The 14,405-nt window shown below is 52.7% G+C and overlaps 2 protein-coding genes across 6 annotated transcripts in view; one reads left to right on the top strand and one right to left on the bottom strand.

The window, feature by feature from the left end:
• Positions 1–14,405, top strand: part of FAM110A (family with sequence similarity 110 member A) — a 146,160-nt gene that overhangs the window by 90,798 nt on the left and 40,957 nt on the right. The gene's annotated exons all lie outside the window — the stretch shown is intronic.
• On the bottom strand, positions 158–13,648 carry SLC52A3 (solute carrier family 52 member 3). 5 transcript variants are annotated; one of them, XM_077872564.1, is made up of 7 exons: positions 13,565–13,627; positions 12,890–12,956; positions 11,033–11,098; positions 5,920–6,531; positions 3,936–4,441; positions 2,198–2,321; positions 158–1,695 (listed from the first exon to the last, which is right to left on the bottom strand). In XM_077872564.1, exons 4-7 carry the CDS (start codon positions 6,484–6,486, stop codon positions 1,483–1,485), a joined length of 1,410 nt encoding a protein of 469 aa, XP_077728690.1. In that variant the 5' UTR covers positions 6,487–6,531; positions 11,033–11,098; positions 12,890–12,956; positions 13,565–13,627; the 3' UTR covers positions 158–1,482. The 5 variants fall into 5 exon arrangements, with proteins under 5 accessions (XP_077728690.1, XP_077728691.1, XP_077728694.1 ...); XM_077872565.1 differs by lacking the exon at positions 12,890–12,956 and having other exon boundaries at positions 13,565–13,616; XM_077872568.1 differs by lacking the exon at positions 11,033–11,098 and having other exon boundaries at positions 13,565–13,588.

Below are 14,405 nucleotides of genomic sequence, written 5' to 3'. Positions count from 1 at the left end.
TTTATCTCCAGTACCTTCAAATGTCTTTCTACGAGGGCTGGTTGCATAAATTTGGTACCTCCAAGCAATGAAATACTGTGTGGTCATGATCAAGAACCAGAGCCCTCTCTCCATTTTCAGTGTTGAGCGAAAATAAAGGTACAAAGTAGTCTGAAACTTTTTCTGGAAAAAGACTCTATATTTGTATTTGCATAATCTCTGCAAGTGTGAACAAGAAACTAATAAAAGTACTGTGTGTGTGCATGTGGGTGTGTTTGTTGAGAGGAACTGAGCAGATGGGGGGCAGGAGGAAAGGAATTTTTTTTGCTGAACATCATTTTATATTTTCTGATTTCTGGAACATGTGACTACATTATCTATTCAAAATAAATGAAAAGGAGGGCTGGTGGCAAGCAAACAAACCACCAAAGAAAAGAAGTCCCAGAACCAGACATTCTCTAAGCACTTGATTCTGTTCATTTCTGAGCTTAGCCTTGACCTTAGAACTGAAAATTGATTATATTGATCTTAGGTTCATGTTAGACATTTTTATGGGATGGCTGATATTAATGTAAGAGCAGGGAATGTCCATCTAAAAAAAAAAAGTAAAAAAAAGAACAAAATAATAGGTAGCAGATGCACTTCTCCCCAGACTTCCCAGGATTTCCAGGGTCTGGTTCCCCCACTTGGTGAGTGGGGGAGGAACTGGACTCACTTCTAGAGGTTTGGTGTTGTTCCTCCCCCTATCATCTCTCTGCTAGGAGGTCACTCACTTTCCAAGGAGCAGAACCTCATGGGTCAGGAGGGGTGACAGGAAAGGGTGTGTGGGGTCCAGCGTCCATCTATCTTGGGAACTGAGGAGTCAAGACGCCCAGGATTCCACCCTTCGCCATCTATCTTGTAGAAGCTCCTCTGCGAGGAGAGTGAGAAAAAGGTTACAGGGCAGGGGTCGTCTCTGAGCCACCCTGGCCACTTCTAGGTTGTGTAGACTGTCCCTTTTGTCATTTCTGTTGGGCATCAGATTGGGAAATGGCCCAAGAGGGCTTGCTACATGCTGGGCGCTTCTCACCTTTGTCCCTGTGCTAAACCTATGAGGTAGGTGCTATTTATCACAATCCCCATTTTAGGAAACCGAGGTACAGAGAAATAAGTGACTTCTCCGAGGTCACACAGCCTGTGAGGGCTAGCTCACGCTCTCAGCAGTTTCCCTTCTGACGCCCCTGAGCCTGCCTCCAGCTGGGTGCTGCAAACCTGCTCTCTCTAAAGAGCCCACAGAAGTTCTGAAATGGAATTGCGGGCGCTGTGACGCGGCATGGGGTGGGGCTGCGCTTTGCGGGCCCAGGTCCCACGGGAGGCCTTGCGGCGCTCTCCGCAGTCCTAGAGGCGCGTTGACGGGGATGCCCAGGTCCTAAGCCTCTGCCTCCCAGCTCTCCGCCGCCTGCCCGGGTTTCCAGGTGTCAGTCACGGGAGCGGGTCGGGCCTGGTGCTAGGCCGCCGGGCGTCCTAGGCGGAGCACTGCAGGCTGCAGAGGTCGGCGGACGAGAAGAGCCGCAGCACGTTGACCAGCGGGAACATGAGCAGAGCTCCGAGCAGGGAGCCCAGCTGCACCGCCGCCCCGCACCACAAGAGGGCGCTGCGGCTGCGGTCGCGCAGGATCACGCCCAGCATCACCTTGACGTAGCTCAGACAGCCGATGAACAGCACCCACGAAGCCACCTGCGGGTGCGGGGCGGCAGAGATGCGGCGTGAAGGGGCCTTTGGGGCGAGCCCCGGGGGGAAGGGTGCTTGTAGGGTGACCTAACTGGGCTAAGAGAACCCCATGGAATAACCTTGAAGTTCAATAGAGTCTTTGGGGGTGACACCCTAGGGCTACGGGGGCCCCGGTGAGTTGACACACACCTCTAGGGCAAAGGAGAGCCCAATGACTCCCTTGAGCGAGTCAAGGGCATCTGGGAGGCCTTGACTCCCAGGCCAACTCCAAGGGCTGAGGTACACATGGCAAGAAGAATGTGGCATTCAGGAGAGAGGCTGGACTGTCACCTTGGACCAGCCACCTCAACTTCCCAAGCCTCTATTCCCAAATGAGCAGCAGTCCTCCCCCTGCCCAACCCTATCTGGGACTTCCTTCTGGAGCAAACACAAAGACTTTGGTGGGTAGAAAGGGCCTTGGCTAGCTGAGGGGTAAGGAGGGAGGCGTCTTCCCAGGCCAGATACTTACAATGAGGACCTCTCCACCCCAGTGGCCCTGCATGAGGGGGCAGGGGCTCATCACAGCCATGGCCATGTTGTAGGCTCCAAAGCCAGTCCCGAGCACTGTGAGGACCCCCAGGAATGGCAGAGACCTAGGACAGAGTAGAAGAGTGAATGTAGGAGTTGAGAAACCTGACCTCTGCCTCCCCCGCCCTGGATGCTGTGTAGAATGGTCAGCATCTCTAGGGTTAGGGGTTAGATCCATGTGGAAACTTCTAGGCCACCTGGCTCAAGTGGGTCAGCAAGGTTCCTAAGACTAGTCTAGGTCACTCTGAGCATTTGTGGCAGGAGAAACGGAATGGACTCCGTGCTACTGGCACCTGGTTCAGATCCTATTTCCTATTTAAGCTGCAGCTGCTCCCTAAGCCTGCTTCCTCACCTGTGCAATGAGCCTTGCCGGGATGTCAGAACCTGTAGGGCCTGCTCCTGGGCCCCACCCAGTGTTTCGTCTGCTGCCATTTCCTCCTGCAACCTTCCCAACCTCAGCCAGGAAGCTGAGCTGACTAGGAGGTGGCTTTGAGGCTGGCATTGGCACTGCAGGATGTGCTGTGCAACCTCAGTTGACCCCTTCCCTTCTGGTGTCATCTATAGCGTGGGGTCTACAGGATCTAGGGGCCCTGATGGCTGGCCTGGACACATTCCATGGGTGGCCTTCCACGTAGGTTCTATGTGACAACTGAGGATACTGTCCTTCATTTGGGGTTGTCACCCTGTGGCCTCCCTGTGCACGCTCTTCAGAAGACCATGACTGGTCTGTGGTCTTGGGTGGGAGAGGAGGGCCTGCCCCTGCCTCTAAGGACTCTTTATGCTCCAGGATTCTTGGAGTCCCTGGCTTCTAGACTGGATGTTTCTAACAGTCTGGGTGCCTCATATCCCACAGATCTCTGGCCTCTGTTTCTGCTTCCAGAAATGTCCAGCCTCCTTCCCCAGTTTCAAGCCCTAACAGAGAAAACTCAGCTTTCTGGCAATGCTACATTTTCTGTCTAACTCTCCTAGTCTCATTCTCCCTCTTTCCTGGGCTGGGGGAGGGGATATGAGCATGTCAGAGGGGACCATGAGGGCAGGTGGGGGCAGAGTCGTGGCTGGGACATTGTAGGTTCTAAGGTCTCATGACTCCAAAGTCTGTGTTTCTCCTCCCAGGGTCTGAGCCCCTGCAGCAGAGCCACTTAGGTTGTGTACTAAAATTTGAAATCTCAGGTCTCAATCTAGGCTGGCTCAATCTGCATCTTATCAATTTGCCTAGCCACTCTTCCAGAACTGCAGCTGTAAAGGAGCCGGCATGAGCTGGAGACAGGAGCACAGGGCTGAAATCCTGGGAAAGAGACCAGGGGATTCGACCCTTTCAGCTCCTGCTTGCTCATTCCTCCTCAAGGGCCAGTGGCTGGTCAACACTTACACTGGACCTGCCTTGCACAGGTACTGCTCTAAAGTCTTTACAGAATTAGCTCATTTGATGCTCCCAGCAACCCCAAGAAGTAGAACTATTATTATCATCCCCATTTTCCAGATGAGCATCCCCAAGGCACAAAGAGGTGAAGTGATTTGTTCAGTACCACCTCGCTAGGAAGTGGCCAAGTTGGGCTTTGAATCCCGGGGCCCTAGAATCCACTTTCTATAAGTGCAACCTGAGAGTTGGGGTTTGGAATTCTGACTTCTAGAATGAAGTGGATCCCAATAAGAGTTCCCCAGGCCCAGCTGGGGCAGACCTGTGAGGCAGAAACATGGAGAGGAAGCAGGCAAGAGGGTTGGCCATGGAGCTGAGGGTGGCCGATAGATGGTAGGCAACAGGCCCGTAGGACAGGCAGGAGTAGGTCTGCACGGAGGGCAGCACGCCGTTGGTGAGCCCATTCACAAAGGCCACCAGGATGTAGATGAAGGCCAGGTATGCTGGGTGGTCGGAGGCTGTTTTCTCCTCTGGATGCCCCTGGATCTTGCTGCTAAGCCTTGGACCTGGGGGGCCCAGGTCTTCCCCTTCCCGTGGCCGGATGGAGTGGAGTGTGACCTGGGAGGTGAGGAGGTCTTCTATGGAAGATTCCCTGGGCCTGGGCTGACGCTGGAGGAGAAAGAAAGCAGTGAGGCAGCAGGCCATCATGAAGGAGAGCAGGAGGAAGAAGACCAGGGGCGAGAAGTTGGCCGGGAGGTAGCGGCTTTCCAGATGGACCGCGGAACGCGTCGTCTCCGTAAGATCAGACACGAAGGTACTGCTGGCTCCCTGGGAAAGAACAAAACAAGGCTCAGTCAGATCCTCTGGGGATGTCGGGACACAGGTAACAACAGTATTAATGATCATATACAATAAATAGCATGCATTGTTAATAAGTGAGGGATGAGCAGCAGACACAGGACATTACTCAGGTGATAATAAATGCTCATGTGGGCTGATGGCTCACTGGGCACCAGCACTTTGTGTCAGCTCGTGCATGCCTCCTCGCAGCCCTGTGCACTGGGCACCACTACCCCCAGTTTTGGAGGGTTTCGAGGTATCAGGATGGTTCTGAACCTGAAGGTCCTGGGGAGTATGTGGCAAGGCCAGTCCACTTGCTTCTTTCAGGCTTAGAAGTTCTACCTTTTCCCACGCTACTGCCCTCCAGGGCTGGCAGCCACAGATATAGTCAGAGGAGGGGCAGCCCCACCCAAAGCTGCCTGTGTGGACATGGCCTGGTGTGGCCAAATCTCTTCTCAGGAGATCCCATACACGTGAAATTTCAAAACATTTAATTGTCTTCAACTAATTCAAACACTGAAAGTGGTGTGCTGGCAGGGTATGGTAGCCCAGGGCCCCTGGTTCACACCCGCTGTTGGACTACTGTAGTTTGGACAATGCCAGGTGTTACGTGAAGGGTCTGCCAATACCCACTGGAAATGAGTTGGACATTTTAACAGCACTAGGCATTGAAACAATGTCTAAAGTCTAAAGTTCTGGGGATCCCTGGGTAGCTCAGCAGTTTGGCGCCTGCCTTTGGCCCAGGGCGTGATCCTGGAGTCCCAGGATCGAGTCCCACATCGAGCTCCCGGCATGGAGCTGGTTTCTCCCTCCTCCTGTGTCTCTGGCTCTCTCTCTCTCTCTCTATGTCTATCATAAATAAATAAATAAATAAATAAATAAATAAATAAATAAATCTTTAAAAAAAAAAAAAAGTCTACAGTTCTTAGCCCTGGCAGTACATTAGCATCACCTGAGGATTTTTGAATAAATACAAGCTCACCATCCCTATTTTGCAGCTTGGAGATGCGAAAAGCTCTGAAAGTTAGGATTTTTTTCATGCCTCAGTTGGTGGCAATACTTGAATGCAGGTAGTTTATTTATAGTCTTCATCAGCCCACTGGGCACGAATGCCCCCCGGGCTGTAGGTGGTGGTGTTACTGTGTGAGACTGCTAGGTCTCAGGTGTTATTACAGACCGAGACAGGTGTTTCTAAAATCTGAAACTCCAGATTCCAACACACTTCTGACCTCAAGGATCTCAGAGAAGCCTCCCCCACACCCCCTACCGAGAGTCTTATTTCATTGTTTTGGATGGGGTGGGCCTCCCCTCCCCTACTGTGTTTCAGTAGCTCCCCCAGGTAGGTGATCTGAAGTGAGGCTAGGTCAAGAACACCCGTCTACCCAACAGCTGGGAAACACAAGCCCTCTGCGTGGTCTTCCCTGGGACCAAGCACGAAGCTCTGTAGCGGGTCATGCTCCAGGTACCTGTGGGAAGACCGTCTTCCTGGTGGTCTCAGGGCTTGGGGTGGTGTCTGATGGCTGAGTGACATTGACACAGGTGGTGAGACCCGAGCCCTGGGCAAGAGCCACCAGGGCAGGCAGGAGGCCGCTGAGTCCCTCGCCCACAAAGAAGGTGGTGAGGTAGTGGGCGGGCAGACGGCTCATGAAAGGCAGGAAGGTGACAGATGAGGTACAGTCCACCAGGGCCAGGAAGAAGGTGAGGACCATGAAGGCAATGCTGTGGTGGCCGTCCAGCACCCAGGAGGTGACATTCCAGAGGAAGGCGAAGAGGGTACAGGCGAGGGTGCCCACACCCAGCACAGTAAAGATGATGGGCACCTCCGAAAGGCAGCTGGGCTGGAAGTGATGGAGCAGGGTGACCAGGAGGGGGCCGATGTTGGCCAGCTGGATGACCACAGTGAGGTAGGAGGGAAGATACCACCCCTCGGGCAGCTCCGTCACCAGCAGGGGCAGCTCTACCCAGATCCCATTGATGGCAACCCAGGAGCCCATCCCGAAGGTGCAGACCAGCAGGTGTATCAGGAAGGCCATGGTGACGTCTGCCCTGCGCCGAAGGCCTCTACCTCTCAGATCAACCTGCAGTGGGGCCGATGGAGAAAAATACCAGGTGAGCAATGTCACGGTCACCATCTGTCAAAAGACTATGCTGTGGTGCCCAGGTTTTCCCTGATCTTTCCCCTTCTCATGAGCAAACTGGCTTTTTATTATAGGAAAACACAGACAAACTCTTTTATGACTAACTCTTCCAGAGGGGAAAGTTTTCCTAACCATGGCTTGTAATTCCAGAGACCACCAAAGAAAAGTCTGACACATTTAACCGCATAAATATGAAAACACACAAAAGTAATCAAATAACAAAGCACCTTCTTCCAAAAAAAAAAAAAAAAGGAGAAATACCAACAGTTGAGATCAAAAGATGACAATCTGGGGGAAAATATTTGCAATGTAAATCAGAGACAAAGGGGTCATTTTCTTCTTACGTAAAGGATTTGTAGAAATTCAGAACAAGAAGACCGAATAGAAGAGTGGGCAAAGGATGTGCACAGTTCAGATTCAAAGGTACAAATAAGCCTTTTATTTTCTTAAGATTTTAATTATTTATTCATGAGAGACACAGAGAGAGAGAGAGAGGCAGAGACACAGGCAGAGGGAGAAGCAGGCTCCATGCAGGGAACCCGGTGTGGGACTCAATCCCCAGACCCTGGGATCACGCCCGAGCCAAAGGCAGATGCTCAACCACTGAGCCACTCGGGCCTCCCAACACATAAGCTTTAAACATACAAAAAGGTCTGGGTTTGGGGATCCCTGGGTGGCTCAGTGGTTTAGCGCCTGCCTTTGGCCCAGGGCGCGATCCTGGAGTCCTGGGATCGAATCCCACGTCGGGCTCCTGGTGTGGAGCCTGCTTCTCCTTCCTCCTCTGTGTCTGCCTCTCTCTCTCTCTCTCTGTGTCTATCATGAATAAAAAAAAAAAAAAGAGATCTGGGTTTGTACCCAGCTCTGCCACTTGCTAAGCAGGGTGACCTTGGGCAAGTGACTTTGCCTCTCTGTGCCTCATTTTCCTCATCTGCAAATAGAGGATGAGATGAGTCTTGACTTTATGGTTTGTAGTGAGATGCAAATATGTTAAAGAGTTAATGTTTTTTGGTTGGGGGGGGCACCTAGGTGGCTCAGTGGTGATATAAGCACCATTTTGGACTCACTGTGATATAAGAACCATTTTGGAGAGAAATGTTGATGAGGCCAATTACCTCATTTTTACAGATGGGAAATAGGGCGAGCCTGGGGAGGCGGGATTTGGAGCAGGTCCTCTTGTGGCAGGTGGCCTCCTGAGCCCCACCTCCACCCCGCGGTCTGATCTCTCAGTCTTGCCCAGTTCACATGGCCCTCTAACTTCTTTCTCTTTTAGAAGCTGCGGCAGCGTCCCTGTGGCTACGCCTCACCTGGGAAAGTCCCCACACCTCAGAGGCTCCTTCCCTGGTTCCCACACACAGAACTGACTCTCAGCCCCAGAAGAACTCCCTTCTTCCTCCCTCCATTGAGCAGAGTGAGGTCTGACCTGCTTTCTGCCCTGCTGCACCACCTTCTGTCTAGAGACCTTAGGCAGGTGGCTTAAGCTCTGGTCTCTCAGCTGTGAGGCCTGCCTGCCTAATGGCCGGGGACAGGTGTGGCTCTGGGCAAGCCGAGAGAACCCACGGAAGGAAGCTCCAGGCAGTTGGCATGTGGAGAGGACCTTTAGCTCAGGCCAGTTGTGCGCCATGCGCAGCTCCTCGGCTGCTCACTCCCACCTGAGACCAGGATGTGGTACAGAACAGATAAAATCCCACTAAAAAAAGAGCTGCCCTGAACCTGCTCAGGCAGCATTCTGGTGACATGATAAGGAAGGACGAGAAGGTAGAGGTTGAATGATATTCCAAGGCAGAGGCTGCTAGCTGCTTCCCATTACTCACTCTTCCCTTCTTCCTTAGTTGTCACAGAGACCAGATTTTGGGCTGGGCAAATGGCCACCAAGCTTTATGAGTCCATTTCCTGGCCTCCCTTGCAGTGGGGCATGGCCATCCGATCAAGGTAGGCCAAGGAGGTTGTGAAGTCTTAAAGGTGAGGGAGTGGACCTTCCTGCCCTTCCTCCATCCTGCTGTCTGGAACTCAGGTGTGATGGCCGGAACTCTGGTGGTTGTTTTGTGCTAAGAGGGATGGTGTGGGGGCTAGAGGGAGATTAGGGAGATTGGCTTTGTGGCACAGAGCTGCTGTACTGGTCCAGTTCTGCCTGGCACTGAACTCTTGTTTGTTCGGTGTTGTTGACATAGTAAATGAGCTTCTCTCTTGTTTAAACTACTCATTTTATATACAGCAAAACAGTGGCCAAGTGTACAGAGGTAGACATTCAAAGATATAGAGGGACTGGTTATAGTAGCCAAAAGCTAATGAGTACATTTATCTCCTTTACTCTTAATGTCCTAATTCAGAAATCCAGGTCCTACCCCAAATGGGATTTGATCTAAAACCAAAATCAGTTAGGATTAGTTGTTGAAATACACCATAAAGAGGCATTGAAAGGTTAAGAGTGGGATCCCTGGGTGGCGCAGCGGTTTAGCGCCTGCCTTTGGCCCAGGGCGCGATCCTGGAGACCCGGGATCGAATCCCACGTCGGGCTCCCGGTGCATGGAGCCTGCTTCTCCCTCTGCCTGTGTCTCTGCCTCTCTCTCTCTCTGTGACTATCATAAATAAATAAAAATTAAAAAAAAAAGAAAGGTTAAGAGTAGACTTGTCTTCCAGAGAAATGCAAAGAGATGGAGGGAGGGACAGACGGAGAGAGAAAATGAGAGGGGGAAGAAGAGAGGGAAGGGGTAGAGGGAAGGGGAGGGAGGGGAGAGAGGGGAGAGAGAACAAAGAGCTCTCAATATGGGATTTGATGCTGAAAGTATAAATTAAGTCATTTCATATCGTCATTGATAGACATCTATACACGGATATTCATGTTGATAGATACTGCAGTCCTCAGTGGAGTTGAATGGATGTCTGTATTCTGAATAACATTCCCCCACAGCCCCAGACATGCGGGAAGGAAGGGACAACAGCACAGTCCATGGTAGGGCAGTGACTCAGTGCTCTAGGCCTTGATGACAGGAAGTAAAGTAAAATAAACAAGGATATAGAGGAGGCAATAAATGATATTTCTAATAAGGAGGAATAAGTAAATAATGAAAGGGAGGAGGTGGATTTGCTGAAGATGGTTACTTTTATCATCTGAAAAGCTATTAAAATAATGAGAGTTCAGCCAGATGTCCAGTTATACATTTACAAATATGTAGTTTTCCTGCATAGAACCAGAAAATAAGACTTACTAGGGTAGTCATTTGGGCAAAAAGCTGGATCTCTGTTTTACTTCTTACCCCCCATCCTTGAAAAAAGAATCCCAGCTGGATCAAATGTTTAGCTATTTTTTTAATTAATTAAGAAAATAATAGGGGATCCCTGGGTGGCTCAGTGGTTTAGCGCCTGCCTTTGGCCCAGGGCGCGATCCTGGAGTCCCGGGATCAAGTCCCACGTCGGGCTCCCTGCATGGAGCCTGCTTCTCCCTCCTCCTGTGTCTCTGCCTCTCTCTCTCTCTCTCTCTCTCTATATATATATATATATATATAGAGAGAGAGATATCATATATATATATATCATAAAATAAATAAATAAATCTTAAAGAATAAAAATGCCGCCCCCCCCCCAAACATATAGGTAGAAGGAATTGCTTGTGCAAATGTCCTGGGGCAGGAATGAGCCTAGACCAGTGTGGCTGGAGCAGTGGGCCCGATGGGGAGATAAGGGCAGATGGGCAGGTAGTCTGAGTTTCCTTTGTGTGCAATAGGTTCAATGCACCAAAAGGCTAAATCTCCACACCCCACAGAGCTGAGCTGTCTGGTTCTGATGCAGGCACCACCATGGCTGTGAAATTTGAGGGAAGTGATTGGGCTCTGTGAGTCTCTTCCCTGGGCTGGAAAACAGTCATGATGGTGGGATGGCCCAGCACCACCCATCTTCCCTGTGGCTTCCCTGCCCTGGCCTGCTTCCAGGCAGCCACACCAAATGCCCTACGCTCCTGGACCTGGGAGACACAATGACCCCATTGAGGGGTACGCAGCCATCGATGACAAAGAGGGGAGGTGTCCTAGGCAGAGGGAACTGCATGTGCAGAGCTTGGTGGCTTCAGAGCACTAAGGAGTAGCTCAGAATGAGTATGGTGGGAATATTTTTATAAAGTATGTATCTCTTTTCTCTTTTCCCTATAGTGACTTTGCAATTTTTGTCCATTCATTCGACTAGTGTTTATTGGGCACTTGCTGTGTGCTCGACAATAATTTTTGCTCTTGGGAAAGTGTGAGAAGTCACTAAGTGAAATAAAAAACAGAAACCTAGAACAAGTCAGTGGTGATAAGGGCTGTGGGAGGGAAGCAAAGTTGGGAGGAGCAGGTGATCGTAAATGGGGTTGTCAGAGGGAATGTGAAGGAAGTATGGGAGTGAACCAGGCGGGGAGAGTAGTGCAGGGGGAGGAAACAGCAAGTGCAAAGGCCCGGGGGTGGCACCTCACCTGCCATGTCCCAGAAACAGGTCTTGGTGTTGGAAGGCCAACCCAGAGGCCAGTGTGGCTGCAGCCCTGCAAGCAGAGGAGGTGGGGGGTTGGGGGTTGGGAGATGGGCAGGTCACATAGGGCCCTCTAGGCAAGAGTTTGGGTATTTTCTGAGCCCAAATCTCCATTCCTGGGCAGAAGGAGGACCAGCTCTAATTGGGTTTTAACAGAATCACACTGGTTGTTATGGGGAGAGTAATGGGGGGCCAGGGCAGAAGTAGGAGTGGAACCTATTAATCCATTAGGGAGCTGGTATAGTAATTCAGGCAAAAAACATAGTAATGCTAACAATGCCAAGAATTCTAAGGGTAGCTACCATTTATTACTGGTCAAGCACTTGACACACAATATCCATCAGATCCTCCCAATCATCCCCGGGTAGGCAGTATGAGGATCTCCATTTTATAAATGAGTTAAGGGGGCTCAGAAAAGTGATTTGCTCAAGGTCACCCAGCTGGTCATCTGGGAGCTGGGATTTGAACCTAGGCACAGCTGACTGTGGACCCAGCCTGAGCAGAGCCCAGGAGGGAGGGGATTATGAAGAGGTGGCAGGGGCCAGGTGGAGCAGGATCCCCTTCCACTCACCTCCAGCCTCCCCAACACGTGGGTTGGGAAGGGGAGAAATGGGGTGCTGGCCTAGGAGAACCTGAGAGAGATTTCAAGACTTTTCTGCTTCCTGGGCCCCACCAGCGACAGTGGGAGACCAGAAACCTAGGCTCTGGAGGAGACACTTAGGACTTAGTCCGCTCTATGGCAGATGGGCACCCACACGATGCCAGGACAGCCCCTGGCAAAGGTGTCTCTTTCCTTCGAAATCTTGTATCGAAAGCTGAGAGTCCCTGGCCCAAGGCAGTGGGGGTAGGAGGCCAGTGTGCCCTCAGTGTGTGGCTGAGTCACCTCCTGCCCCACTCCTGCCCCACCAGGACCATTGGAGCCCGAGCAGCCTCCACTCCTGGCACTTGTGCCTCTCTTTGCTTTGTTCTCGCACAATATCATCGAGCATCAGCCCACTTTCGGAGGTTTATCTGTGTCTTATCTTCTAAGTGCTGACCTCTCCCACTGGAGTATAATCTCCATGTGAGCAGAGCCCTCTCTTCCAGTGTCCAGGTGGCCACCTGGTTTACAAAGGGCTGGGCCTCCAATCGAGCCTGCCTCGGCCATGCAGCTTGAGTTGGCCAGGGCAGCCTGGACAGTGCCAGCCGGCAGGGTGGGCACTGTTTACACTCGATCCTGGACAAGGGTCTGAGTCAGTGTTGGCCTAGAGTCCTCTGTGAATCCTCCAGGTCCTCTCCCTCCTACTCCAGCCTGGGACCTGGGGCCTGGCCTGGGCCGAGGGACCTGGCCCGGGCCGAGGGACCTGGCCCACCCTCATGGGGATGGTGGGGAGGTTGTCCAGATGGAGGCAGGATGGCTTTGAGTAGACGGAGGAAGAAGAGAGAGACCAAAGCCAGAAGCCAGAATGGGCAGAAAGAGGGACAGAGGCAAGGTAAAAGGAGGAGATGGGACAGAGAGGGCAGGGGCAGGAGGGGAGGAGGTGGATAGAGGAGCAGCTGGGAGTGTTGGAACCCTGGCACCAGCTCGGCCATGGCCCTCACCTAACTGCTCACATCCATTCATCTCTTACCTTTCATCACCTCAGAGTCCCCCGCCTCCTCCAACTCCACCTTCCCATCTCACAAATGTGGGGAAATGGAGGCCCAGAGATGAGGCAGTGCTTGCCCACACTGTGTCCCTCCCCCGCCCCGCCCCCCACCTCAGGTGGTGGTGGTCATCCAGGCCTGTGCTCAGTGGCTGTGTGTCCTCAGGCCAGCCGCTCACCCTCTCTGGGTCTTGCTTTCTCCATCCAAGAAAGGGTGTGGGGATGCCCCTGTCTTGTTGGGCTTGGCTGATAGGGAGGAAGCAAGGAGATAATGGGAGCCCCAGGCTGGCTGGCAAGGGACTTGACGTTCCCTTCCTCCTCCTCCCTCCCTCTCAGGCCCTGGAAGGGCTGTAGGCCTCCCACGAGGCTGACCTTGCCGAAGCAGCCTCCCCTCAACTCCCATCCCCACTCCCGGCCACCACCACCACCACCCCCCCCACCCCCACCACCCCCCCCCCCCACCCCCCCCCCCCCCCCCCCCCCCCCCCCCCCCCCGTGCCAGGCTGGTGAGGCTCCGGCCCAACCTGGCAGGAGCTGCCCTCTAGACTTCCCAGCGGCGTGGAGATACAGCTGGCCAGAGGTCAGTGGGGGACCCGTCTTCTAACCCAGGGAGGAGGGGGCTGAAGTCCACCCTGCCAGCCCCAACCTGACCACAGAGGAGGAAGCTCTTCTTCCCTTCTAACCCTCTGGCTTCAGCCCAGGAGTCCAAAACCAGGGGAAAAAACCCCACAGGCCCGCCGCTGTCCCCAGACAAGTACCCCCCACCCCCCACCGACCCCCGATGCCCAGTGCCAGCCGGCCCCTGGTATCTGCAGCTGACTCACAGGCCTGAGCCTCCGGCAAGGCGAGCTTACCTGCAGGTCCCGGTCCCAAGTGGCTCTGCCTGGGAGGGGCCCAGGCTGCCGGGTTAGTATTAACCTGCCTGGCCCCGCCCTGTGGAGGGGGAGGCAGGGAGAGGCAGGGGAGGGTGGGCGGGGCTGCCAGTGGCAGGCAGAGCCTACTGTGTGTCTGCAGGCCGCCCAGCCGCCCCATCCCCCGGATCCTGATGATAAACAGTAACAGGACGGGCTCAGGTTGTCAGTGAGCGCTTCCTTGCATACTTCTTAGGAGGGTTGGCCCCTAAGAAGACAGAAGACCTGCCCAGGCTGCTCTGGCCTGACCCCAGGGCCACCATAACTCCTTCTACACAGTAACAGGGCTCCCCAGAACAAAAACTCTTGGTTCAAATGCTGGAGCTGAAGCAAGTCACTTGGAAGTGGAGGGTATTAATAGCATCCTTCTTGTGGGGCAGAAATCCTAATAGCCAGTGTGTGCCAAGCTGACTCTGTACCAGGCACTGAGCTTGACACGCATTAATACATTTACTTTTCACCATAACCTTTTGGGGTGTGGGGCGTGGGGGAGAGATGCTATTACAATCCCATTTTACAGATTAGGAAAACAGAGGCCCAGAGAAGTCAAGAGTCTTGGCCCAGGTGGTCTCTGATGTCCACTGATGAATACTGCTCGGACAAAAAGCGATAGTTCATATCTGATTAAATATTTCCGGAATCCTAGACAGTAAGCAAATATTTAGTTCCTGCGTTACAGATGGGGAAATTGAGACTCACAGAGGTCAAGTGACTTGCTGGAGGTGCCCTAGCTGGGAAATGCAGGGTCAGATTCGAAGCTGACTCCTACTGGCGCTCACACAGG

This window comes from Canis aureus, chromosome 26 (genome assembly GCF_053574225.1).
Source record: "Canis aureus isolate CA01 chromosome 26, VMU_Caureus_v.1.0, whole genome shotgun sequence".
NCBI classification, from domain to species: domain Eukaryota; kingdom Metazoa; phylum Chordata; class Mammalia; order Carnivora; family Canidae; genus Canis; species Canis aureus.
This window is presented reverse-complemented; position numbering and strand designations above follow the sequence as displayed.

Coding starts and splice junctions, on each gene's coding strand:
- SLC52A3 (XM_077872567.1), bottom strand. CDS start 6,486: ATGGCCTTCCTGATACACCTGCTGGTCTGCACCTTCGGGATGGGCTCC. Junction 2,322..3,935: donor TCCATGTTTCTGCCTCACAG/GTCTGCCCCAGC, acceptor ACTCTGTCCTAG/GTCTCTGCCATTCCTGGGGG. Junction 1,696..2,197: donor GGGGTGGAGAGGTCCTCATT/GTAAGTATCTGG, acceptor CCGCACCCGCAG/GTGGCTTCGTGGGTGCTGTT.